The sequence below is a fragment of the Vidua macroura genome, chromosome 1 (genome assembly GCF_024509145.1).
Source record: "Vidua macroura isolate BioBank_ID:100142 chromosome 1, ASM2450914v1, whole genome shotgun sequence".
Lineage (NCBI taxonomy): Eukaryota > Metazoa > Chordata > Aves > Passeriformes > Viduidae > Vidua > Vidua macroura.
This window is the reverse complement of record NC_071571.1, coordinates 67,924,231-67,951,497: the sequence shown is the minus strand read 5'-3', so window position 1 is coordinate 67,951,497 and position 27,267 is coordinate 67,924,231. Positions and strand designations below refer to the sequence as shown.

Below are 27,267 nucleotides of genomic sequence, written 5' to 3'. Positions count from 1 at the left end.
TTTGTTTTAAGCATATTTATTAACAATTTGTAAACAGGAGAAAAAGTGGAAGATAGACAAAGACAGTAAGATTGAAGATCACAGAGTGACTGAGGTTGGAAGGTGCCTTTGGAGGTCATATGGTCTAACCTCCCCTGCTCAAAGCAAAGCCTCCCACAGCCAGCTGTCCAGGACCATAACCAGACAGTTTTTAAATATATCCAGTGATGGAGACTTCTCAACCTCTCTGGACAATCCATGCCAGTGCTCAATCACCTTCACAGTAAGAAAGTACTTCCTCTATTCAGAGGGAACCTCCTGTGTTTCAGTGTGTGCCCACTGCCCCAGTGCTGTCACTCCTGGCTCCCTTATCTTTGTGCCCTCCTTTCAGTGTTTGTACACATTAATGGAATTCTCCCCAGCCTTCTCTTCTCCAGGATGAAAAATCCCAGCTCTCTCAGCCTTTCCTCACAGGTGAGATGGCAGAGTCCATCACCTTCTTGTCACTTTGCTGGACTCTCCCATCTAGCCTCATTTCCCTCTTTTGCTGGAGAGCCCAGAACAGGACAGGGCACTACAGGTGTAATGAAAATTACAAAGTAAAATTTTACACTTAAAACATAAGTAATAGAAAAAAGAATTAAAAAAGGAAAAAAGAGAAGAGGAAGGATAAAACTGAGAAATCTAACAAAGAAAACATCTAAATAACCAAAAGTAGAGACAAGCAATACATTACTAACACATCTCAAAAAAAACCAGCATAACAGTACAATCCAGGTGTAGAGAAGTGTTAACCCAGCATTGTATTCTAAGCTGACTATTTGTGCATGTATATTCTTTATTGCAATAGTCTTTGCTTCTCTACAAGCGAATGGCAAAGTGATACAGACCCCACAACACATCATTATGCTTAATTCCTCATGTGATGATAATTCCTCATAGTTTTCCCATGGCAGCAGCTTTTGACTAGTAGCAAGGTGAACCAGTCACCTTAAAGTGAAGGATATTATGCTTCTCCTAAAACTGCTGCTGCGTCCGGCTTGCTTCCACAGCAGTGCTCACAGAAAACAACAAATCAACAAAAAAATGGCAATGCAAAAAACTTCAAATAAAATGCAGAAAAGCTATTTTATGGCTGTCTTATTTTCCCTTTAAATAATACTTGTACAGAACAAGGAACAGAAACAATTTAACATCTCTAATGCTAGGGGTAAAAGAAAACTGACTTTACATTGGTACCATTTCATTTAAAATACAGATGGGCTCTGCTGGACTTGGGGCACATTGGACTTAGGGTATTAACATCTATTCCTTGCTCATCAGACTTACCAAGGCAACTTTGGGCAAGATAGCATTTATGCTACATCTCTGAAATGGAGACAGGGCTTTTCTGCCTCATAGGCAAGACTGAAATTAATCTCTATAAGCTGAAACTTCAGGAGTTTTATATTAAATATTAAAATTAATGTAAAGACTTTTAAACAGGTAAAACGTAAAAGGAAACTCTTTCCACTAACAAATTCTGAGCTATTAACTAAACCATATATAAAATCCCTCCAGAAAAAAAGTATTAATCCATTTAATTACTTCCTTAACTTGTGAAGTTTACTTATTATTTCCTGCCCTCCAGAGTATACATGCAATTTTATACCTCTTTTCAGAACAGTAAACAACTCAAAAAGTTTCCATGATTGAACAAGCAGCAGTCAAACATGAGAGAGGGGCTTGTTTGTGCCTGGGAGCATGGCAGGCAGAAATAAAAGAAACAATTAAGACACACCAGGTTAGTGAGGAAGGCACTTATTAAAGCAAAAAAAAAAAGAGCCCTTGAAATAATTTATTTCCTCTTCTAGTTCTCATTGGCAGGCAAGGGAGAAGAGAGATCTTGGAAGATGGAATGAGGTCAAGGAGTTAACTCATATGTGCACTCATCAAGACCTTTCCAAAAATAATGAAAAGTATGAAAGACTTTTTCATGGAGAAAAAAGGATTTAAAATAATCACCCAGATGGTTATAAATGATATCAAACAAAATCTGTAATGAGACCAACCTGCAACAGTGTGATGTAAGCCCTCAAATGCAGGAAAAAACCTGAAACAATCCACAGGGCATAAAAAGAGAATGTTGAAAAAGGATTTCGCATCCAAAAGCAAGAAAGACAAGTAAGGAATAAGGAAGACAAGTAGGAATGATATAAAGCCCAAGCTTTAGCTTAAAATGTTTGGTATGGTCAAAGCACAGGAGAGGTAAAACAAGATGAAGAAAAACAGTTTAATGCAGGATGAGGAAACACTGTAGGTTTGGAGGGCAGGGCATTAGTTCTTCCACACTTGTATTCCCACAAAGGTACCTGCATAATCAGTTCTGCTGATACTGAAGTACTAAAATAATGAAGAAATCCACTGGCACAGTCAATTACTTCATTGTGTGCCAGACAAATGCAAAAATGTAATATAAAAGCAACTGCAAATGCATGCTGATTTGCTGATTTAGGAAAACAGAGCTCCCTCAGCTATCCAAAGGATAGGATATCCAAAGGAGGCAGAAGCCAGTATCACAGAGGTAGATTGCTGACATCAATGGAGATGCTGGTCAGATTTAAATTTTACTGAGAATTTCAATGCTGTTATAACTAATTCCTACATCATAGATTTTTTTTTAGAGAGAGGAAAAAGCTGTATAGCACAAGAATAAGAAACAACTAATTCACATTATATTTAGATAACAATTTTCTGGTGAGAGAATTGATTGGTTTTTTCCTATAGTTTCACCATGCCTACTGCAGAGCCCAGGAAACAATAAGTATAAAATGCAATAGTTACTGTGACCAGCCTTCAACACTGGGAAGGGTTAACCAACATCCCAATATAAGTGCTCTTACACAAAAAATAAATAATTTACAGTTACTTTGTGGACAAGCCCTTATTCATATTTCATAGACAACACAAAACTAATGTACATATACAGTACAGAAGACTCAACCCCAAAATTTTGTAGTAAGAACACTTGCAAGTTTGTAAGGTTTTCTAACTTGCATGCACTATGAAGCTTATTAAAAAAAAACCCACAACCCCACAAACAGCAATTCACTGAAATTAAGGTTTTCTTAAAGAAGGCATGAAACTGCACAGACCATGATGTGTGGCAAATTATGAACTAGTCTAACTTGTGTGTGCATTTTCTGTAACATACATATTGTTGATTGGCAAGTACTAGACTCACACATATGAGAATAAAGGGCTAACTCTTAAATCTATGCTATTAACAGCAAACATACAATATCCACTTGTATATAAAAATAATTTTGAAGTATACCAGTAAAACAAAACATACACTTCTACAGTTAAGAAAATTATTAAAAAAATAAATCAAAACTTCCCCTAATGACAGCTCATTAACTGTCCTGTATACAATAGAAAATAAATTAAAAGGTGAATTATTGTGATTACTATTCTCTCCAAAGAGAGACAATAGAGACAAAACTGGATTATATTAACCCTCCAGAAACATACAGACTACATTTGAATTCTAGTCAGAAACTTAGTGATTGACTTCTCATCTATTTAAATAAAACAGATGCCAGATGAATTATATTTACTATGACTTTCTGCATATATTGTAGCTTTCCTGAAGGTTAATAAAATTTAGCAAAAGATAGAGTTTACAGATGGCAGAACGAGGACTGTAAAATTATCTTGACCTCACTGGAAAGACCATTTAGTGAAAAGAATGCAAAGGAATGTTAAGAGTTGATAAGTACTACAGGGAAAGAAGTGTATCAATCCCCTTGACTTGGTGAAATGCACTCTTATACCAAATTTGAAATTGGAATGCTTTATCATAACTTACCATAAAACTTTGGCTGCAACATGAAAAATGGACAGCCATGGCAGGCCATCTGTCTCTTTCAAGAGGTATCTGTTCATCAAACTCTCACCTCTCTATCTCATCCAGGACACAATCAGTCATGCAGCAGCTGGGAATTTAAAACCCAAAACTGTTCCATGCAATAAATTCTCCCAATTTGGCAACAGCGGGTTTGTATGTGTTGAGTGGCTTTGCTGACACCCCAGAGAAGTGTCAGTGCTGGGCAGAGTGCAGTTATGACAGCACAGCTCTTCTCTTGGTATTGCCATCGTGCTCAGCTGGCTGCTATTCCATGCTCTATTCCATAACATATTTAACATGGCAGATGCGAGCTACCAAATTAATAAGAAAAATTTAAGGCACATTTTGTGTCTGTGCTTTGATTACAAGCTCCTTTGAACAGCAATTCTTCCTAAGTGTCTGAAAAACATTTTGTGTATCTCAAATATTTTCATCAACTAGTATTTCTGAGAAAAGGCCATCCTGTGAGACTTTAAAATTCTTAGTATGTTCTTTCTAGCTCTATATTTTTATTACCTAATTAATTTTTGTCTAAGTTGAAAGAACACACACCAAGATGCATCTAAGGGACACAATAACAAAAAAACCATGACCATGTAAGAACAATGATTTGTAAGGTGATTAGTATTTTTAAAGTGCTGTTGTTAAATATATAAAATAAAAGAGATGGCAAGTGATTCAAACGCAAGTCGACTATAAAAGAAAGAGCGATAAATGGACTTAGTCTTCCTAAATTTATGATGAAAAAGACAGACTGGTAGCACATTGTCTCCTCCTGTCACTGAAGAAAGAGAACTGTAATCTGTACCCTAATCCTCTTAACTTCATCAGAAGACCACACAGACTGACATAATACATATTCCAATCACATTACCCCAATACTGAAATTGAAGAATTTTGATTTCATGATATAAATTTAAGAACTTCCATGTCTCTTTATACTGCTATGATAGAGAGGGCCATAGGCCATGTAAAATTATGTATTTCACCACAGATTAAGCAAATAACAGTTTCTTACCCCACTGTTTCCATCTCACAGCAAGAGCATGAATGTTGACTGCAAAAACTCAATCTCAGTTTTGTGACTTGCAAGCAATACTCAAAAAGAGTAACACTAGTATTTCAATAAAAATTTCAATTATTACAATAAATATCAAGTTCTGTGATGATCTAAACAATAGCTTAAACAAACCCCAACTTTTTTATTTAAAATGTAGAAGAGTGACAACATACTGTATTCTAAACTTTCCACCTTTAAATTCACAATTTGGTCAATTAGTTGGTGATTAGTACAGTATTACATTTAAATTACCCCACCTAGACAATTAACAAAGAACCACTATTTTCACATCAGCCACACGGCCAATATTATTAAAATGCCCAAACTAGTCTTCTACTGTGTCCCACTTGAGTGCAGCTTCTCAGCAGTTTGCCAGGAGCTGCTGTCCTTCATTGCTGATAAAACCATCTGACAATGGCCTACAACACCATTTGTGATGAATTCAAGTGCTCTGAAGAAAGGGCTCAAGAAAGTGTGCATTTATAGCAGTCTGCAAGCAGACAATATGCCTTCAGCTCCTTTGGTTTTAATAACATTCCCTTTGGAAAGTGAATCAGTTGAAGACTATTCCAATAAAATAGTAAGTCAAAGTCTAGACAAGGCATGAACCACTGTCTATACAGTTTGTGACAACGTCCTTGATTTTCTTTCTTCCACACTTTTTTTCCAAAGACCAAGCAGTGAAGGCAGTTTGATTTTGTCCATATTCTTACTGTAAACATTAAGAAAAATACCAAGGACAACCAGTAAGCCTGACCACACGTACCTAGAGGAGAGGCAGAGGAGAGGAAAAAAGTTATCATTAGCACTTTATCTGTAGCAATTACATACCAATATTTGTGGATTAAACAAACCTCACATTAAGAAGAAAAGAGTTGGAAGAAAAATCCCCCAAAAATCAATGGGCTCTGAAATAGAATTTCCCTGAATCTTTATTATTACTATCTTTCCACCCTTCTTTTTTCCTGTCCTGGCTGGAGAGCTTATTGAAATGCATTTATTTATAAATTAAATAGTGACTAAACAGTATCTGTTGTTTCTCACATTAATAAAATGATCCTGATGGGTTTTAGTATGTTTTGCCTTCCTATGGTTATGAGAGCTATACTATCTGTTACTGGTCCGAAGTGTTTTCTCACTCAGTGCCTTATATCCATACTTCCCAGTGTAGACACATTTTTGTTTCACCTCTCCATTCTTTTAAGCCTCAATATTTTTAGCTGGGGTAAATTCCATTTGGGATTTGCATGCAAGCTTTTTTCTTAAATCAATTTGTATATAGAAATAAAATAGAATTTTATGTTGTTTCAAACCTGAAGTAATTAAAATCAAAGTAGCAGCTTAGCTGCATTTTTCAAGGTAAGCTCTTTCTTAAAATTTAAAAAAGGGAATAAACCCAAGCTCAAACATTTGGCAATTTAATATATCAAGATAATACAGTTATTTAAAAGGGCTGGCTAAGAATTCAAATATGAGCTTATAAAAGCAGGAACAATACCATAAAGGAGAAAATTCCTTCCTTAACACAAATTTTCCAATACAGAGAAAGTACCCAAACAATTTATAATGTATCATAAGCACTAGAGATTATGATTAATTTTCTTTGTTGTCTTCATTACATTTAGAAAAATGTAAACTCTTTGCTCTAGTATAATTAGCATCAACAAACCAGTCAATATTTACAATAGAGTGCCAACATTTGTACAAGATATAAAAAGACAAGCATTAAACCCCGAATACGATTAATAAGTGTAGTTACATATCCATGATGAAGAATGTAATTTTTTATAAAATACTTTGTAAACCACTAAAAACTATAAATACTTACTGTAATGTGAATGGCTTTGCAAAGAACAAAAATGAAAGCACAATGGACATTGCTTTTCTTCCTGTTGTTACTACAGAGGAAAACAAGTATTAACCTCTTTAAGAATTCAGTTACAACAAAAGAACATAACAAAGGCTTAGCAGGTAACCTCATAAAATAATTGTCTCACTAAAATGATGATCACACCCTTGGTGCAAACACAGACTGCAGATGCACCAGTGCAGCGCAACACAGCACTGGAACCACGTGATTTTTGGAAACAAGTACACTTTGCCAGTAGTACCATCTCCAGTCACACTACCTGTAGTAAGGAAATTTCCAGAATAAGACTTGCTATTTAATAATTTTATGTTAATCAGCCCACAGTCTCTGAGAGCAACATGCAAGTAACTGATGATATTAACTCACCTGTTTAAGCTTGGATGTAGACCAAAAGTCAAATATCTGGCCATTTCCACCTCATGTTATTACAACTCTGTGGTGTTGTGGGCTATATTTTTGAGTGGAATGGGATTATCCTCTCACCATTTTTTTTAAGTTACTAAAAATTTTTCTAAGAGTGCAGGGTATTACGATTTTGCTTAGAAGCCTAAAGAGACCAAGGATGTCTGAATTCAATCACTGCATTAGGAAGTTTCCCTCAAAACCACTAAGAGACATTCTTCTACATGTGATCTGTTCACTAAAAAGAATCAAGTAGTAAGAAGAGTGGAGAACACAATCCTGTTTCCAAAATGGAGACAAACTCTTTGGTTGCTCTGAAATTAACTATAGTCCCAACAATTATTTGAACAATTTCAGTGCTATCTGCAATGAACAAGGATAAAGCATTACTAGCAAATTGTGTACCAGGAAACATAGGTAGTTTATCACTGAAAGAAAATCAATGAATGAGTGAAAGTTGTAGGAAACGTTTAAAAACAAAGTAAGAATGAAGCCAGACACACAAGTTTAGCTATGGAGGCTAAGGGCTTGAGAAAGTATTATTCTATATGATGGCACAGGGTTCTCACTTGAGAAAGATCCCAGTACAGGGAACAGTAGGTCTGCACCTAGAGAATATATCTTTTTTATTATCAGAAACTATTTTGCTTACCATGAAGTTCCTTTAACTATACCAAACTGGAAAGTCCTATTTGTGTAACTACATCCAAATTAGTCTTACTGCAACACAGTGGCAAAAGGAACCAGTGACTACTGAATATTTCCACAGTGCTTTGGCTAGAAAAGCAAGTTTCATTCTTCCCAACTCTACCCCACAAACAAATATTCATTTAAGAGTGCTTTATAGTAGAAGAAACAGCCTTCACTACTGCTACATCTGCCCCAACTTCAACTTCTTAGTAATAATTTTCTTTTTACATTTTAAGAAATTTATGCACATCAAATAAAATGATTTTCTATTACATGAAAAATTAAAGGAGAATGAAAAAGAAAATTGAGTTTTAATTAGAAAACAGTTTACAAATGAATAATTTAAAAAAATGGTTAAATTACTTCAGTTTTTCTAATTACAATTATTTCTGTTCTTTCAAATCAGTTATTAATTAAAATATTTATGTAACCATTTCCTCCTAAATTAAGTGCCTTTTCTTCTTTTTCCCAATTAAGTCTGATAATTTCTCATTCTGCTAATAGAAATACAATTTTCATTAAACTCTTTCACCCCACTCCCCTCAAGAAGGGGGAGGGTGGATGGGGGAGCTGGGAGGGACAGTAATGAATGTGGTGTTCTTCCAAGGAACAATAAACATTTTCATATTGCTACAGGCAAGACAGAAAGGGCTCAAGTGGTAGAATTGTCAAGGTCAGGCATAAGAAAATTGGGAAAAAAAACTACAGCATTTTAAAACTTTTTTTTTAGTACAGTGAGACTTTTTTTTTAAAGAGGTATTTTAATATGTGAAACAACCTCTCCCCTGGGTCAATTTCCAGTCAGGAGTGCTACTGAACTTGGTTAAAAGCAAATACGAAACAGTTATGCTGCAGAGGAAATAACTGATAGGAAAGCACGCAACCCTCAGGTCAGAGAACAGTGATGCATTTTCCCTTCTACTACTGTGAATGAAGTAGAGCTTCACCTAACAGAAACCAGGGTGTCTTTTAGGGAAGAAGAAAGGAAAGTAGATGCATGACATCTTGCTACACCTTCCCCCCATCAGGCCCTTCTGACTAATGTTTGCAGTTTCACTTGCTTAGAAACAATGTCAGTGCCTACTATGCCTTTCTAGAACATCCTTACTTTTCCTTTTACATCTTAACTGATACACATCTTTTCCTTTCTGTATTTTCCTGTGAAGGCAGGCCAAGAGACTTGGGATTGTTCGACCTGGAGAGCCTCCCCAGAAGGCTCTGGGGATACGCTATAGCACCTCACAATACCTAAAGGAGGCCTGCATGAGAGCTGTAAAGGGACTCTTTACAAGGGCATGTTATTACAGGACAAGGGGGAATGGCTTTAAACTGAAGGAAAGTTGCTTTAGATTAGGTATTTCGAAGCAACTCTTCACTGTCAGAGTGGTGAGACACAGATTGTCCAGAGAAGCTGTGTCGGCCTTATCCCTGGAAGCCCCAAGTTGGATGGGGCTTTTGAGCAAGCTGGCCTAGTGGAAGGTGTCCCTGTCCACAGCAGGGGAGTTGGAACTACATGATCTGAAGTTTCTTCCAACCCAAATGATTCTGTGATTAAATTTCAACTCCTCCATTTAGAAGTGTTTGCTTCTGCACTAAAACAGCATGGACTATATGCACAAGTTTACTTAACAGGCTCTTCACGGTTGAAACTGTGGCACAAAAAGAATCAGGAAGATCTCAAACACATTCTACCATGTGAAGATCCATGCTACACAAATCAGTCAGCACAAAGAACAGAAAAAAACCCAGAGTAAGAACAATTCTCAAAAGCTCTGTCCTAAATAATAGAATAGGATTACTTTGTTTTTATACAAAGGCAGTAAAAATATCATTTGTTCATACCTGTTACAGCGAGAAGGGCACCAAAGATTTTAATCAAAGCTAGAACAAAGGATATGCCAAAATACCCAGTCAGGGAGAAAAGGAATGCATAACCATAAGTCTGAACTGGATGCTGCAACAATAAAAAAAAGCCGGTTAGGAAAATGTAAAACAAACCCTGAGGTGTTGCAAAATGACATAAAACTACAGACTTTAATCAACTGCTTGAGCAATAATAAGCTGTTCAACAATGCATTCATGCAAAAATCCTTATTTAATTTTAGTTAAATAATGGAAAATAATAATGAAATTATAAGCTCATAAATCTGGTCCTGTGATTTAGTTGCTTTTCAAAATATTACCTAACACATCAAAAACTGGAAAAACTTGCTTATTGTATGAATTATATAAGTTAACCTGTTTACATGATGAAAATAGAACTTTAGAGAGAGAAGTAGTAAGATTTTCTGAATCATACAGAGCAAGGTTTTCCAATGAGGTTCTTCATAGAAAAAGGGAAATCTTTACACCTACCTTTGAGCAAAATGTTACTGCAGGGCTTAATCCACTAGTGCATGTTAATCCAAATAAAATATACACAAAACCTATTGAATAGGAATACAAAACCTAGAATAGTGTAAGAGAAAATAATTACTAGGTGATACTATACAAAAGGACAAAATCAAATGCTTTCAGATGCTTGGCCCTATTAATATGCTTAGCAACTCAGAGCTGAATTTGAAGGGTTTGATGATATTTTTACTAGTATTTATATAATAGTTGATGTACAGTGAAAAGTCAACATTAAGTGTTAGACACATTCTTCCTACCCACAATAACATAAAAAGTTTGGAAAGCTAGACAGTTAATTATATCCTGAGGTCAGTGTCAACTGTGTTAAATCCTTCAGGTTCAGGATTTTACAGCCTAAATAAAACTCCCCACAACTATGCAATTTAATAGTCTGGAGAACACATTACACATATTTCATTTTCTGCTACTTATCCAACACAGTAAACACCCGCATTACAATAAATGTACAAAGGGTAGCACAGAATCACCAGAAGTGTCACGTTAAGTTTCATCTGTGTCACTTCAGTTCACATGCATGGCACACATGCATCGTGGTTATAACATGCAGGATTTCCAAATATGACCAGTTTTGGCCTAGTTGAGTGCTCAGAACACTCAAGAAACAGGTAAGCTCTTTATTTTGTCTGCAATCTTACTCAATTCATAGGTGCACTGAGCAACAAAACAATCTTCATCTATCCTTTCCCACACTGAGCCAACAGAGGTAGAAACTGAAACTGTCCATCCATCCATCGGCATTCAGCTGTTTGGGCAACATTTAGTAGGCTTTTCTTGTCAACAGAACTACTCCACACAATACTGGCTAGAATGAGCTGATCTACTACGCTTTCAAAACTCAGTGTGTTGTTATATCTTAGTTATTGAGAAAAAACTATTAAAAATTGTTAGCAATTCCATGAGACAACAGACCTCTTATCACTGCTCTATAATAAAGAAGGATGCATACATGTTTAAAGAGGAGACCTGCTTTCAAACACCTAAAAACTAATGACCTGATCCTCAGAACTTTTACTTACACTGTTTATACAAACAGAAGTCAGTCCCTAGTTCTTCACATGCCTCTGCATCCAGCTTGTCTCCCTAAGTACCCAAAGGCTTCACTTTTCACAGCCAGGAATAAGCACCACATTGCTATTTCCTTGTTAGGCAGTGTAATAGATGTCACTTCCATAAAATGACACATAAGGCAAAAATCAGGTAAAACATTCCAGAACACTGGTTACTATTTCAGCCACAAAGCATCTTTTATATTTTCACAATTGCTTAAATCCAGGGAAATTTCCAAATTTGAAAGAGTAAGAGAGACCCTGTGGATGACAGGTTCCTTTATTGTTCAATTTTATTTCCTAGATCACTGTCCATTAAACATGATCACCAATTCCAATTGAATTTTTACCCACAGTCTCAAGTATAGAAAATGATTTCCAAAATTCTGCTTCTGCACCAAATTTCTCTGAACAAAATCCTCAAGTGGAATGTCTAAACCACGAACAAAACCTTTATATCCTAAATCATTACACTCATTCTCTACAAGTAGCATGAGTAGTATGAAGACCAACATTTGTCAGACTAATGCAGAATAAAAAGCAAAGTCCTGGACACAGCAGGAGTTTTGTAGGTAAGGCAGCAACAACTGTCAAATGCAAAGTGGACAAGAAAACAGCTACAGACCATGCCAACTATAGAAAACAAATTTCAGTAACTTTTTACCTGTGGCATATTCATATCATGCCCTTAATAGTGAAAGATTTACTTATTTACTCAACTTCAGAGAAAATATGCCAAATTCAAACAAGTTTTGTCTAAAAAGAAAAATAACCTCAGACCATATGAATAGATAATCCGCATTCCAAGTAAGTATATTAAAAAAACTGAGCAAGAGATTTTCACAATTGTATTTCACTGAATCAGGAACAAAAATATTCACCCAGAGTTTTACAGATTTCAAAAGATTAAAAAAAACCTGCCTCCCAAGTGCTAGCACACTCGAGAATATAAAGAATAACAAGTAAAGTAAAGCAACATGTTCTATGCAGCACATGCTCAACTACATCAGAAGAGCAGGGTGTATTTTTCAGAGATTAAGCACATGATCATACAAAAAACATTACATTGATCTCAGACCTGCAGGGTAGACAAAGGAATTGTTGATAGAAATGAGTGTTTCTGTAGTTACAATATACATTTGAAGTTGCACATAGAAAGCAGCACCCTTGAAAGGTTAAAAATGAAAAAGAAAAATCAGGAGAAGTCCTCAGACAAACAGAAAACCCCAAGAACAGTACACCAAGAGCTTTTCCTTCCATAAACAAGAGAAAAGCACATTAAGTCCATGCTTTGTCAATGAGGCCTTGTCTACGATAAAACATGTTCCTTTAAAATTGCAAATGTGGTATTTACCATTTCTGAATTAGAACCATTGTGCAACTTCATAGCTTTTTCCTGTACATTTCCTATAACTGCATCTGCACAGAGGGCAAGGGATATTAGGACCACACCTATTAAAACAAACAAACAAAGCATCTTCAGAATATTCACCAGCAAAATGGTGGCAAAAAGTCCAAGGAATAGAAAAATAATAACCACCTCTCCCCTACAACGTATTCTAAACATCAGCAAAAATATTTCATGACATCAGTACAAAGAAGTGCCTACCTCCACTCTCCCTCCACCAATTAACCCAAGAGCACTGTGTGACTCTAAGTTTGATGGGAATATCCAGACATTGCTATAAAGAAGCCAGCTGTAGCTTTTGTAGCAGCAAGAGCAACAGAGTATCAGTTGCAATCAGTTAATGAAGATAAATAACCAGAGAAAATACTCTTTTTGAGTAGTTAATCCCACATTATTTTTTTTCCTGACAAAGGCAAATAGAAATGTTAGATGTAAAGGTAAAAACAAATGCAAGAGGACTGACAGTAGAAATCTTCAATTACTGAAACATTGTTTAAACACTGTTTTTAAACATTGTTTAAAAAAAACCCAGGTACAAACTCCACGGTTTTAGCTTACCATTTATACTCACAACAAAGTCACTACACAGTCACTACTGTAATCAGCTTTCCAATAACAAAAAACTGATAACTCTAATCATGGCAGTCACAGTTCATTTCCCAACGTACAAACTTTCATGATTGTTGTATTTAATGATGAACACAGGTTGAAATACCACTTTTCTTAAGTATACAACATTACAGAAGATACTAATCATCAAAATGCAAATCAAAACCTGCTCTAGTGCTTGGTTCCTTAAAAGATTATGCAAGGAAGAAACTAGAAGACTAGAAACAAGCCTTGTTTTATTTTCTTAATCCTACATTCTTACAGTCAGAGGTAACATGGGCCTTAACATTTTTAAGGCCCATGAAGTTTAAGGTGGTATTTTCTTGGCAAGAACTTTAAACCAGTGTTTTCAGTTTGGGAACCATTTCCTTTCCAAGGCTAGACTTTCCAGGTCTCTTCATCATTCAAGATTATCAGGCAGTGGAAAAGGTATAACTCAATGGAAAAGACATGATAATATGAATAATATTGGTAATGCTAAAAATATAGGTATCTCATCTGCATGGATTCAGCTCTGGTCCAAAGATACAGTATCAGCTCCAGCTCAGCAATTTCACTCTATAAAGTGATGGATGCAAGTCTCCATGGGCAATCTCCATCATGATTCATGTTCCAGCCGTGCTTAATGGGCTAGGCACACCACTGGACAAATGCATGGTTCAGCAGTAGACTGAGATGAAATGGTTACCTGGAACCTGAAGCACCAGTGCACATGGAGAGGAGAAATGTGAGGACAAGAAAAATATTAATCTTACGCCCATTACACAGTTTGGATTGTGAGGAGAATTGTTTCATTCATTGTAGCAGTGCTGAGCAGAAGCAGCAGCAGCAAAGCCATGGATAAGACCAGCAGTGTTTTACTGGATGTAAAGCGTGAGTAAAAACAATTGGAAAACATGGATCCAAATTAGTTCTGAAAGAAATCTGCATGGAAACAGTTCTACACAAATCATTGAAATGAACTCTGGAATTCAGTTACCATTTGTCATTTGACAAAGAAATTCAACTAAGTTTTTAATTCCAAGCAGGTTAAAATCCTTGCTTTGCTTCTGATTTTAGATAGCATTAAAAGGTTAAAATGTGAGAACTCCACCTAAAAACTACAGCAAATCTGACTGTGATCATCCATTAATATAAAGTAAATTGTTCTGAAATAGAAAAATACTTAAAAATTTAATTAGAGAAGACAACTAAGTTTTTAAGTTTTAAAATTTTCTGACTGGATTTTATCATATTTATTTCAATATATATGTACTGTGGATAAGTCTTTCTTGAGAACACATGAGACATTTCAACCAAGAAGGTGCAGTTTCTGGAAATTTTAGGAACCTAAGAATTTACACTTTGAATAAAGGTCTCTTCTGCCACAGACAGAGCTCAGCTAGAGCAAAGCTACAATGAAACTTGCATTTTCAGCAGGATACCTGAAGGCACTCAGGTATCAAACAAGAACTTTGTCTGATAAACAAGAATCAGACAAAGATTCAAACAAGAACTCAGAACTTCTATGGAATGCTTATTGTAGGAAAACCCAAGCATTTTCTTAAACTCTAAAATATAATATGTCTTTACCTGTCAAGTTGAAGTTTGGTGCAACTGTGCTGTCAGCTAAAGTAAACCATATTAAACCAAGGCTCATACATAGGGCAGCAGACACGTCTACAATATTGTAACGTTTTCCTACAAAATACAAACAGCAAGAATGGACTATTAGCACACTCAAAATTTTGTTTATCCTGTTTAACAGACTAGAAGACAAAGGAAACATTGCTCCAATGTCATTCTTCTACTTAAACAGAAGACTCAATACTCTGGCCTTTTACAACCAGACTTAGTTTCTTCTACAGAAGAAATTCCTACCACAGGTGAGGAGGATCCTAATGGGAAGTACCTGATTCTTGTGATCAGCTTTGGTTTGAGTTCACAGTTACAGCACTGACACAAAGCACATCCTCCCTGACAAAGCATTCCCTTAGCAACTTCAGGACAGCTCAGATGTTTCTTAATACTTTTCCCTCAAACAAGACATGTCGGCTGCCTTTACTGATCAGAAAGAAGTCAATACCAAACACTAACAGACAACTTTGGTATTCTGAGAACCCTACACTGTCTTACAGTTTGGGGGAGAGAGTTTGTGGAGGGGAATGGAAAAAGAAAGTAAGGACATGAAAAAGCAGGGGTTAGTATATCTTGTTTAAAAAAATGTATTCTTTGCTCAGAAGCTGAACTTTAAACATAAGCTTCCAAGGGAACTGTGTTGAACTGAATTTTTTAAACAATAATATTTAAAAAAAAATTTTAAAAAATAGCTTCTGAGACTGCAAACTGCTACAACACAAAAAGTTTCACAAAGCTTTAGGGAAATAAGTCACTTTGCATTAAAATGATAAAAAATTACTCCTAATAAAAGGTAAATACTGTGTAGGCATGTACCACGTAAAGTTGAAATATCCTCTAAAAATTCAGCTGTTTTTCAACCAGAAGGCCAGAATTACCTACAGAAACAGAAATACAGCATTCTAGATTTTTTCCGTAATACTTGTCCATATGGAGCTTTACTGATTAAATTTTTGTATATTGAACACAAACTTTTATAATATGCTTAACCCTTCTAAATCCAGAATCACTGAAGTATACTTATTCACATAACCACAACCTTTTTCTGTTTTTCTCCATGCAAATTCAGGTGCATTTCTGATTAAACATTTAATCAAAATTTAGGAATTAATCTTTTCAAACAAGAGTAGAGATTTTCTTCACAACTCATGGTTGGATTTTTTTTTCCATTTCAAGTTTTCCATTTCAATATTGAAATTGTTTCATTTATGAAGTGATTTAGTTTAGAAAATAAACTTACACTTCTTAAAAATTAGGAAAGCTTTGTAAAAATGAAGTTTTGCAAGTGACCTGTATAATGTTTTTCCCCATATTTTCTGTTGATCTTATTATATTTTCTCAGAAGATGCTTCAGACATTCTCATTTTTCCTCCTACGGGAAAAATTCTACCAGTGAAATTACAAAAAGTACAGGATTCCATCTATGACTGCCTCCCAAAGAAACAATTTTAAAAAATCATCTAATAGCAAGACTAACACTTACCTTGTATAAAAACTCCACCTATCATAACTGGAATCAGCTTACAGCACTTGAAGATGACTTGAGTAGGGTAATTCAGATATCCTAAAGAGGTATTTGACAAACCCATAGTTCCCACTGTCAAAAATGCTATTATCATGTAGGTTTTGCCAGGAATTCTACAAAACATAAACAGACAAATCTTGGCATTACAGACTCACCTAGAGGAGATTTAGCTTGAAAAATTCAGGTAAAGAAATACTGTTGTAATACAACATCATCTTTCTCACTGAATTTCACTTCATAAAAACTTAAAAATGCACAAAAATATCTGATTTCATATTTCATTTCTTTCAATTACTGTAAATAAAAAGCACAAATGCAAGACAATAAAAACGTCATTGCTCATGAATATTCAAGAAGTAGTTCTTTAACCTCCTTCTGAGAAGGTATGTTACTTAAACAAGAATCAAGACAATGGTTTCAGGTCAAAGAAAATGCAGAAGATTGGTATACTGAGATAACCTAGATCTTAGTTCTGTCACAGGTCAGTGTGACAACTTCTTTGGTGAAGTTTTCACGTGAACCTTGACATTTTTTAAATGAAGAAAGTTGAAAAAGGTACCATTTTTTAATGAAACTCAACGAAACTAAGAGAGCAGTGAGTCATACACCATGAACAGAGAGGCTTGTTGAACACTTTCAGATGTTTTGTTCACAACCTGATGAAATTATCACCTGACAACAGATGATCCAATAGTTACTTTTGTGCTCACTTTGCCATTTTTTTAGTTATTGCTGTGCATATGTTCAGCTATTTTTCATGCATACTCAGAAGCACACTAAGAACATAAGGAGCTGTCTTGCTGCAATCCTGTCTTATCTGTAACTCATTATGTGATGTACACATACTCTGAGGCATGCAAGAAAAATTTTAAATTTAAGAAATATAGATTACTGCATGTCTACAAGAAGATGCCTAGGTTATAGAAAATAAAATGTAAAATGCATTTCAGATCTACATTTCCAACACAACTTACTTGAAGGGTAATGCTCTGTAAGCAACTGGTAATAAAACCCTATAAATACAAGTAACCCAAAAGGTAACTGTGCAATATTATCTGATTCATCTCAAGAAGTCAGATAACTTGAAATATAAGCTGTCAGTGTTTAAAATAAAAGGAATAATTTATCACAATTATGTTGTTTGGCTAAAAAAGAATTTTATAATCTAAAACCGGTATATGCAAAATCATCCAAGGCTGACTGCAGGTAAAGAAAACTACGTATGTTCAACTAGAATATAAGGCAACTTTAAAATTCATGTACACCATGACAGCCTATATTCAAGTTTCCAGAGTGCCTCAATAAACTTTGCAGAGACTATAGATGGGTAGGAGGCTGCAGAATGGCTACACTGAGTCAGAAAATATCCCATTTCCATGGGATGCAAGACAAAAATCTCCTTTGGTCAACTGCAGTGAAAATACAGAACAGTTTTGTGGCAGTGTTATGAGTGGTGTCTTAAATGACAACCACAACACTTCAGCACATCCTTTGAAGCAAACCCACTCAGCTACACAGAGTAAGCAGAGACCAGACCTCTGACATTCTCCAAGATGCACAGCAAGTTAGAGGAACTCTTGGTTGAGGAGGTGCCAATATTTGAGAAAAACATATTCACTGACAGATGGCTTCAAGTGCTGTGAAGTGCATTGGCTCTATTCTAGATGTGATAATCCCAAGCAACACATATGTGAGTCAGTCTCTATGAGCCACCTTAAGGATACAATATGTTCTGTAAGCAGGACAGTGACAGCAAAGTCAACAGAACTACTTACAGGTCCAAAATCCAAGTGGGTGCTTCTAAAATATTCCCTTAAAATATAATCATCCAGCAAATTCACTTCCTTTTATTTACAGAATTGCTAGCAATGCCTCACAGTACTCACATTCAAAAAACAGAAGTTAAATTTACGGTAAGTATCAAATACTTCTAATTTCATGGACAGTGGGTAAAATGCTTGGAAAAACACATACCTTCTTCTTTTGTCCTGAATCAACTGCAATTCTATTAGTCCAAAAATGGAATAAAATCCAAATTGCACTAAAGTGAGGTACCAACCAAAAGGTTTAAAACCTTCCACTGAAAATATCAATTCCTATAAAAACAAAAACCCACCAAAGTCATGTACATACACCAAAATATTAAATGGACAAAAAAAATTCAACAGACCTTTTTCCTTCATGTACATGCAAATCTAGCCTTTGCAGTTGCTGGTTATTAACTATATTTATCTGCCATATGTAACTTGCAAAAATATTGAAAAAGAAAAGACAATTTTGGTTTCCGCAAATGAAAGAAGAAAATTTACTGCTGTTGTAAATACACTAAAATTAATGGATCAATTCATTAGGGGAATATATTTGATGCATTAGTAATTATCTCATATTACATATGGCTTCTTGCCTGCCTTTTTGCTGCTCTTCCATTCATTTACTTCAGTAGACCATTTTTATTCAGATTTTATAAATATCTCACGATAAATTCAACACAAATTTTCTCTAACAAACATGCTTACTGATAATTTTCAACTCTTAGGAATGCACACCTAATATTTTGAGTGACGACATTAAATAGCACACTGTTGGAATATTTCAAACCAGAGCAATTTGTTATGGACAAATACATACACTGCATAAAGACTTATGTAGGTGTATCAGTTATAGAAACAAAAGGCTACCTAATATCTGCCTTTTTGAGATTCTGCTTTTAATTACTGATCATGTTCTCCTAACTCTTTTGAAGTTACTTGATGTTAACAAACTTCTCAGGTGCTTTTGAAAACTAGATTAGAAACATGATTTTTGATGATCAAGTTTTTTAATCACTGCTTTATTGAGAATACTCAATGAATCTAAAAATAATTTTAAAAAGGGAACAGAAATGTAGCTGCTCAAGATAAGAGAGAAAAGATTAGCAGAATGATAAATGTATAACTAAAATGGCATAAACATTATGGTCTGTTTAACAAATTACCATAGTACATGTTTCAACTCTGTCCTGAGAGCAGAGAGAAAAATAAGACGACTGTAACTGTACAGTACTTATGGAACTTAGGGAGATTTAAAGGTTTCAGCATCAATGAAGACTTTGGTGTATCTTGCACACAGAAGTAAAAGATCAAGTTATGAAAATCCAAGTGATCTGAACTTTACAGGCACACGAACCATAATGGCAACATAGATTATATATTACTTGCTGCCCTTGAATACTGATATTTGCAATAAATATCTAGTTTAAACATCTATACATATTAAAACACACACTATATTATTATGCTATTGAAAAAGACAAGGGGTAGGAGGAATTGGCCTAAGACTTAAGTTCATAATATTTACCTGTAAATATCCATAGATTAGATAAAACATAAAAACTCCAGAAACACAGATGAAAAATTGAGCAGGTTTGCTAAATTTGCTGAGATTCATGCCAAGAACTACAACATCATCTACTGATTTGATATGGGGAGACATAGCTTGAGATTTGGAAGGTACACTGATGGAAATGTATTTTCTCGATGAAGTGAATTTCAGATCCATGGTTCCTGGTTTGCTGCATTCGGGGCTATTGCTGTCTTCTGCCTGCTTTTCTCCTTCTGTGTGTTTTCTGTCTGAAAGCTGAAAGAAATGCTAAAGTCAGATGGGACATAACATACAGCCTTCCAGCAACAACAGTAAATGAATGTGACATTTATAGGGAAAAAATAAAGGTTTTGGAGTTTTGTTGAATTGTTTTTATTCACAAATTTTACTTGTCTTTTCTGATGTCCAAGGTTAACACAAGTTAGCTTTGTTAACACCAAAGTTAACACCAGAGGCCATCAGCACTTTATGAAAGTAGTTTTGCTTCATTCCTACACTCAACATAGCAAACAAACTAACCAATCAATCCCAAAACACCAGCAACAGAAAACCAGCTTGAGTTTCTCAACAGCTCTAACTGGTGCTATCATGTACTCACGGGAGTGACTGCCTGGGAGAGAAATGATCTCTGTGACCAACTCACAGTGAAAGAACTGTATAGAAGCACTGTGGTTCTGCTTACCTTCCTTCATCTTCTCAGCAAAATACACCAGACTAGCTCACAACATGGGAAGCTAAAAACTACAGATTTGCTAAAACCTACAGATTTGAACCTATGACCAGTTACAACCATGGAAGCTGAAGAAGTTATCCCCTCATCCTCACGTATATTCACTATTTCTTGCACAGTTTTTCAGAAAAGAACATGGATATTGGAATAAGCAGATTGAGATGCCAGTCTCAAAAATCAGACTGCTTATCTCATGAGGTCTATGATACGGCAATTGCTTTAGCATTTATCACATGAAGTTATTTCCACATGTAACAGAAAACAAAACTGGATGACTGAAGCCTAGAGAAGGAATGTAGCAGCTTAGTAGACTGAGATGAAAATAATTCTGTTCTCCAGCTCAGCAGACAGCAAACCTGATATTTGATGGGTTTTTTTAAATATAAAACACACTGGTCAGCCAACTGTCCCAAGATTTTTGTTTGTCCCAGCTGTTTAGTGATTTGTTTTTCCCAGCTTAAGAATAATTCTCCTCATCACACATGAATAAAAAATGCTTTCCCCATTGTTTTTAAATTGAAAATGTCCCAGTATATTAATACTGGATAATGCAATAAATGTAGTCTGCAAAAACACTGGTAAATACAATATATTATATGATACTATAAATTTTAAGGTTAGTTGAAAAACTAAGTGTTAGTATGAAGCTTGCAATGTGCTTATGTTTTCTTTTTCATATGAGCTGCTATCAAGTTGGAACAAGACTTACACTAGAGTTCTAGAAGAACATCTTGAGGAGTATAACAGATGTTTAGGGATCATAATAATTATGTGTGCTTAAATTCATAGCTCTTCACCTCAAGATCAGAAGTGAGAGGTAGAAAGTTTACCCCTGCGGATTTTTAGCTAATCCCAACATGAAGTGACCGTAAAACAAAAGAAAAAAATGTTTTAGACTAATTTTAGTAAAACGAGAAAAGCACTAATGTCAGACAAGGAGGCATGAGTGAGCCTTCACATACAATATAATAGAGTTCTGATCACCCTCAGAGAAAGACTGAAAGAACAATGGCAAACAAGGGTTATCAGGATGGAGGAACAGGTTGCCCATTTCAGGAACTGAAATAAGATGAAAGCATAACTTGTGTAGCCTAACAAAACCCCAATGAAAAGGAAATAGATCTGCTTTCAATACAAGTATGGACTACCACTAAGGAGAAAAACAGTATTAATTTGAAGGACAGAAGAATGCGAACAAGTGGGTATGAAGTGATCACGAACAAATTTATGCTTTCCAAATTATCTGATTAGCCAGCTTTTGCTCAGGAACTGGCTGGACAATGATCCACCTGTTGGTGGAGTGATTATTACATCACCTGTTTTGGTTTGCTTTCTCTTTTTTTCTCCACTCCTTAAAAAAATATTTATCTCAATCCACAATGTTTTGTTTTATTCATCCTTTCCTCTCACCCCGTAATTTTTTCTTTTTTTACTCTTCCTTTCCTCTCACCCCATCCCTCTGGGGGTAGTGAGGAAAGTAAGCAAGTGGCTGTGCAATGCTGAGCTGCCTACCAGCATTAAACCACACAATTAACATAATCTTTGATTTTGAACTATTTATATTAAAAATATTTCCTCAGGAACACCATCAGATTTTACAGTCTCACCACTTAAATTTTGCAGATTACTGAGTCTGTCATGAAAGTGGTAAGAAATGCTGATCACTCCAGACACACCCACAACTATCCATAAAACTGATACATGGCAATTGTTTTTCTCTACATCCTTCAAAGAAAATTATGTAACAGCTGAAGAAACTGTAAATGTATGTATGCATTTGAAACAGTCTCCACCCAGTAATTTCATTAGCAACAGTGACAGAACTCTTCTGAAATTCACAACGACTTCTCAAACTGCTAAGTATGAAAACTGTTATTCCTGCTCCTCTCATCAAAATTCCTCAAGCACCTAATTCATGTCTTGAACAAACATACAGCAAAAATCTGTCTTATGAGGAGTTAAGAGCTGTCCTGACTTGTGTAAAATACCAATTTCCCTCTTTTCTTTCTCCTCCTGTGTGTAAAAGTGTAAACAACAGGTTCTTTAGATCAATGACTCCCTGTTTCTTCCCCTTTAAAAAAAAAAGTCCCTTGCAGATGAGTACTTTAACTTAGCACACAAAATAATGATTATTATATAAAGGAGAAACAAATGAACAAGTGAGTAGAAAAGCAAAATTTCTTTTGTCTCCAAAAAGTTAATTACTTGTACTAAGCATGGAAAAAACATCAGGAAGGAGCTCGGGCCTTGGGTGGCCAAGGTGTTTTAACACTGAAGAACATCTGTTAAGCCCATCATTTTGGAAGAAAGCAGCGCCTTAGTCCGCTCAGAAAAACTGCTCGCCTGAGACACACAAGGCAAGCTCCATGACGCTCCCAAGACTATGCCAGAAATGCTTGGTGGCAGGACAGCACCTGCCACCACAACAGGGATGCGCCAGGTGACAGGGAAGCCAAAGTCCACCTGCGGGAAACCTGAGCAGATACTTTGCCTGACGCTACCTGCGTCCTGCTCCGGAGGCAAAAGAGGGAAGGGGATAGGGTCCAGCATGATCCCCGAGGCTTCCCTCTTGCCCACTCGCCCGCGCCAGGCGTGTCCCTTCCCGAGCGCCTGGCAGCTGTCCCGGGCAGGGCTGCCACAGGCTTTCCAGCCGCCACAGGCCGCCATTCCCCGCCCTTCCCCCGGGAAAGGAACCCGCGGCACGCCGCCTCCTCGGGCGGCCGAAACCCTCCGGACACTCCGTGTCAGCCTCCTCCCGCTCCACATCCTGCCCCCGGCGCTCCTCACCGCCGCGTCCATGGCCCCCTGATGCCGGGCGACGCTTCGCAGGAAGCGACCCCGCCTCCTTCCCGCTCGCTCCCCGTCCCAGAAGGAGGGAGGGAGGGAGGAAAGGAGTGGGGAGCGGCCCCGCCCCCGTACCTGTCCGGCGGGCGAGGAGGGGCACGGCGGCTCCGGCCGGCCGCCCCCGCCAGCGCGTCCCGCCCGCCCGCCGGGACCGCTGCCTCCCGCGCGCTCGCGCCGCCGGAAGTGGCGGCCGGCAGGCGCCGGGGATTGGCGCGAGCAGCGAGCGAATCGGCACAGCGCCGCTCGCTCGCTCGCTCGGCGCTCCGCTACCCGGCCTGAGGCGGGCGGGGACAGCGCCCTCCAGCTCACGCGCTTAGGGACCGCCCACCGCGCCTGAGGGGCCGGGCCGGGCCGGGGCCCGAGTCAGCATTCCCGGCTCCAGCTCCCGGAGGCGGCTGCTGAGGGGCTTCCCCACGTGTCTCTGGGGGAGACCGGGTAGATCACAGAATCGTTAGGGTTGGAAGGGACCTCTGGAGATCTAGTCCAACCCCCTTGGGCAGGGTGACCTAGAGCAGGTGACACAGGAACACGTCCAGGAGGGTTTGGAATGTCTCCAGAGAGGGAGACTCCGCAACCTCCCTGGGCAGCCTGTTCCAGTGCTCTGCTGTCCTCAATGTAAAGAAGTTCTTCCTCGTGTTGAGGTGGAACTTCTGTTTCAGTTTATGGCCATTGCTCCTCGTCCTCTCTCCAGGCACCACTGAAAAGAGTCTGGCACCATCCTCTTGGCACCTGCCTCTGAGATATTTACATGCATTAATGAGATCTCCTCTCAGTCTTCTCCAGACTAAACAGGCCCAGCTCCCTCAGTCTCTCCTCGTAAGAGAGATGCTCCAGACCCCAAATAATCTTTGCGTCCCTCCACTGGAACCTCTCCAGGAGCTGCTTGTCTCTCTTGTACTGAGTAGCCCAGAACTGAGCACGGCGCTCCAGATGTGGCCTCACCAGGGCCAAGCAGAGGAGTGGAATCACCTCCTTCCACCGGCTGCACACGCTCTTCCCGGTGCACCCCAGGGTACCACTGGTCCTGCCGGCAGGGCAATAGCTCCGGGGTGCCCTGCCTCGCCGGAGAGCAGCCGGGACGTGGGGAAGGAACCCAGGGTGGCAGGAGCACCGGGAGGGGCTGAGGAGCTCCTTGCCTGCCCGGGCTCCCTGCAGCTGCCAGGAGGAGGGACAGGGACACGTGTGGGAGCGTCACTTCGCCTCCCAGGTGTGCTGCGGTCAGGCGCTGCTGTAGGTCCGCAGCGACTGGGACTGCCTCGATACTCTGGAAAAGCCTCCCGGAGCAGGCGATCGTATTTCACACCATGGTGACATCAAGATTATTTGGAGTCCAGAAAAAGGTTTTTTTCCGAGGTTTGTTTAATGCTCTGCTGTTCTGATGTGAGCAATGAGTCACCCACCCACAGCTGCTGCTTTCATTAAAAAAAAAAAAAAAAAGAGAAAAATGCGTTTAGAGAGAGGTATTCTTGTGATCATTCCACATGAGGCTGCAGGAAGGAAATAATAAAAGTATTTAATAATGACAAGCGAAAAGGTAAATGAGAGCAATAACAGCAGAATGCATACAGCATAATGGCCAAAGGATTCAGGTAAGGAACTTAGGCTAAAGGTAGCTAAAGGCATTTTGAGCAAAATGTGCAAATTAGATGTAGCTTGAAAATACATAAAATCCAGTTATTATTCATATCAGTCTATAAAATGGCAGTGCTGTGTTTTCTGTAATTATGTGCAGAGTTATTTAACATAATCACTACAGGACAAGAGATTTATATTTAGGAAATTCAAGCTTTTATGTTTACAATGTTTCAAAAGTTTTTTTTACCTTATCCAATGTTAGTGTAGTAAATCAGTGTGTATTATAGATAGTAGCAACATGTGCTCCAATATTTAACATCATATCTTTTAAGGGTATTTATTTAGTGGCAAACACCAAAAATTAAATGTGAAACGGTTACTTAAAAATAAATAAACAAACAAAAAATTGAACCCCCTAAAACCTTTCAGTAACTAGCTATTTCTGAAAAACAGGATTAGTGATTATTGAGAAAAATACTTGCAGCTACCCTGTGAAGTTCCAGTACTTCTTGGTTCAAGTTTCCTTTACCTGATTGAAGGATTTCACATTTTGCAAACAATTGTGCTTTTTTTGCAACAATATGGATCTCCGTGACAGAAGTAACTACCCCAGTAACTCAAGTAAATATATTCAAGCTTGCGTGTGATCAGCTGGCATTCTCTAGTTTTGTGTAAATAAATTCTCTGGATATGTCAGCTGTAATAAACTTTACTGTTACAGATGTAAGTGGAGTGATTACACAGGAAGTTCCACCTGAACATGAGGAAGAAGATATTTTCTGTGTGTGTGGCTGAGCATTGGAGCAGATTGCCCAGAGAGGCTCTGGATTCTTCCTCACTGGAGATATTCAGAATTCTTCTTCACTGGAGATATTCAAAAGCCATCTGGACACAATCCTGAGTAATGTGCTCGAGGGGACCCTGCTTGAACAGAGTGGTTGGACTAGATGACCTCCATTGGTCTGTTCTAACCTTACCTGTTCTGTGTTTCTCTGAGTGCGCCTTACTGACTCAGTGGAGGCAGGCAGATAGCAGGAAAAATCAAACTTCACCACTGAGTTGGATTGACTAAATAACCTGTAGCTGGGTGGAAGGAACCTGAGTATGTGAGGCTCTTGATTAGGAAGAGTATTGAGGAGAAACACACTGGCAGATGTGATCTGATATTCCTTCATATCTAAGACTTGTTGATACCCTATTGTATTACTTTTTCTTTTTCTCTTTTTTTTTTTTTTTAATTCAGAAATGTAGAAATTAGGCTGCTTGATTTCGGGAGGTCTCCTGCCTGTTGTTAAAGATCATATATTTTGCCGTTTGCAATGTATTTTTCTATTATCTGAATTCCATCATTCCAACTGGAAAGTGGCAGGTATGCTGGAGAATTTTCTCTTTAAATAAATCAGAAGAGTAAATGATGAGTAGGATGTTTATTATTGATCTTGCAGATGCTTTTGCAGTCTGCAATATGAACATGTATGGATTGCTGGTAAAGCTAGAAAGCAAATTGCATTTTCTTTTATCGTTTGTAGAAATGAAGTTAGGGCTTATGAAAGGTACTGGATTCAGGCTCTGGGGACCTAACTTCTCTGTTTATCCAGGAAACAGATGTTGTACATCACAAGCAGAGACAGTGGAAGTATTAAAGATCTCAAAGTTCTCACACTCCCTGTCTGTACTTTTCCTTCTTGACCTACTCAAGGTATCAATAGGAAAGCTTAATCTGTGCACAAACTTAATCCTAATTTTTTGTCTTTTGGAAGGTATACACAATAATGCTGTTGGCTGTAGTTTTATTAACAAAAGCTTTTGTTCACTACAGTCTAATTTAGAAATGTCAGCTCCATAATAGGCTTTGTTGTCTTTGTTGTCTAGTCTAGATTGTTTTCATGCCCATTCAATATGAGCAATTCTAAGTTTTCTGCAGTGAAGTGGTACCCCTGTACCCACTTCCCATACACCAGATTGGGAATTAATTAGAACAAAGGTGTTAGGCACTTCTTATTTGTGAAGAGAACACAAATATGGAATATTTATAATAGGTACACATCTTGCATTTTGTCAATGGGCTTTGGACAGTAATATCTTCATGGCATAATGTGTGTTGCTATTAAGAACTTAAAGGAGTAAAAAATATTTCCTATGTGTGGCAAAATTACCCAGTATGGGTGTGTTTCCCCATGAAATGTGTGCAGGTATACCATGAGTGACACAAGTATCCATGAACATTTTTACCAGGGTTATAAATAAA

At 37.5% G+C, this 27,267-nt stretch overlaps 1 protein-coding gene across 4 annotated transcripts; it reads right to left on the bottom strand.

Annotated features, from left to right (window-relative positions):
• On the bottom strand, positions 1–23,568 carry SLC35B3 (solute carrier family 35 member B3). 4 transcript variants are annotated; one of them, XM_053977213.1, is made up of 10 exons: positions 23,520–23,568; positions 19,847–20,125; positions 18,485–18,606; positions 16,469–16,623; positions 14,941–15,048; positions 12,706–12,803; positions 10,246–10,338; positions 9,733–9,844; positions 6,757–6,826; positions 5,051–5,694 (listed from the first exon to the last, which is right to left on the bottom strand). In XM_053977213.1, the coding sequence occupies exons 2-10, from the start codon at positions 20,045–20,047 to the stop codon at positions 5,544–5,546; spliced, it is 1,110 nt and encodes a 369-aa protein (XP_053833188.1). In that variant the 5' UTR covers positions 20,048–20,125; positions 23,520–23,568; the 3' UTR covers positions 5,051–5,543. The 4 variants fall into 4 exon arrangements, with proteins under 4 accessions (XP_053833179.1, XP_053833188.1, XP_053833158.1 ...); XM_053977183.1 differs by lacking the exon at positions 23,520–23,568 and adding an exon at positions 23,388–23,456; XM_053977204.1 differs by lacking the exons at positions 5,051–5,694; positions 6,757–6,826; positions 23,520–23,568 and adding exons at positions 1–553; positions 23,388–23,456.
• Positions 23,569–27,267: the final 3,699 nt, after the last annotated feature.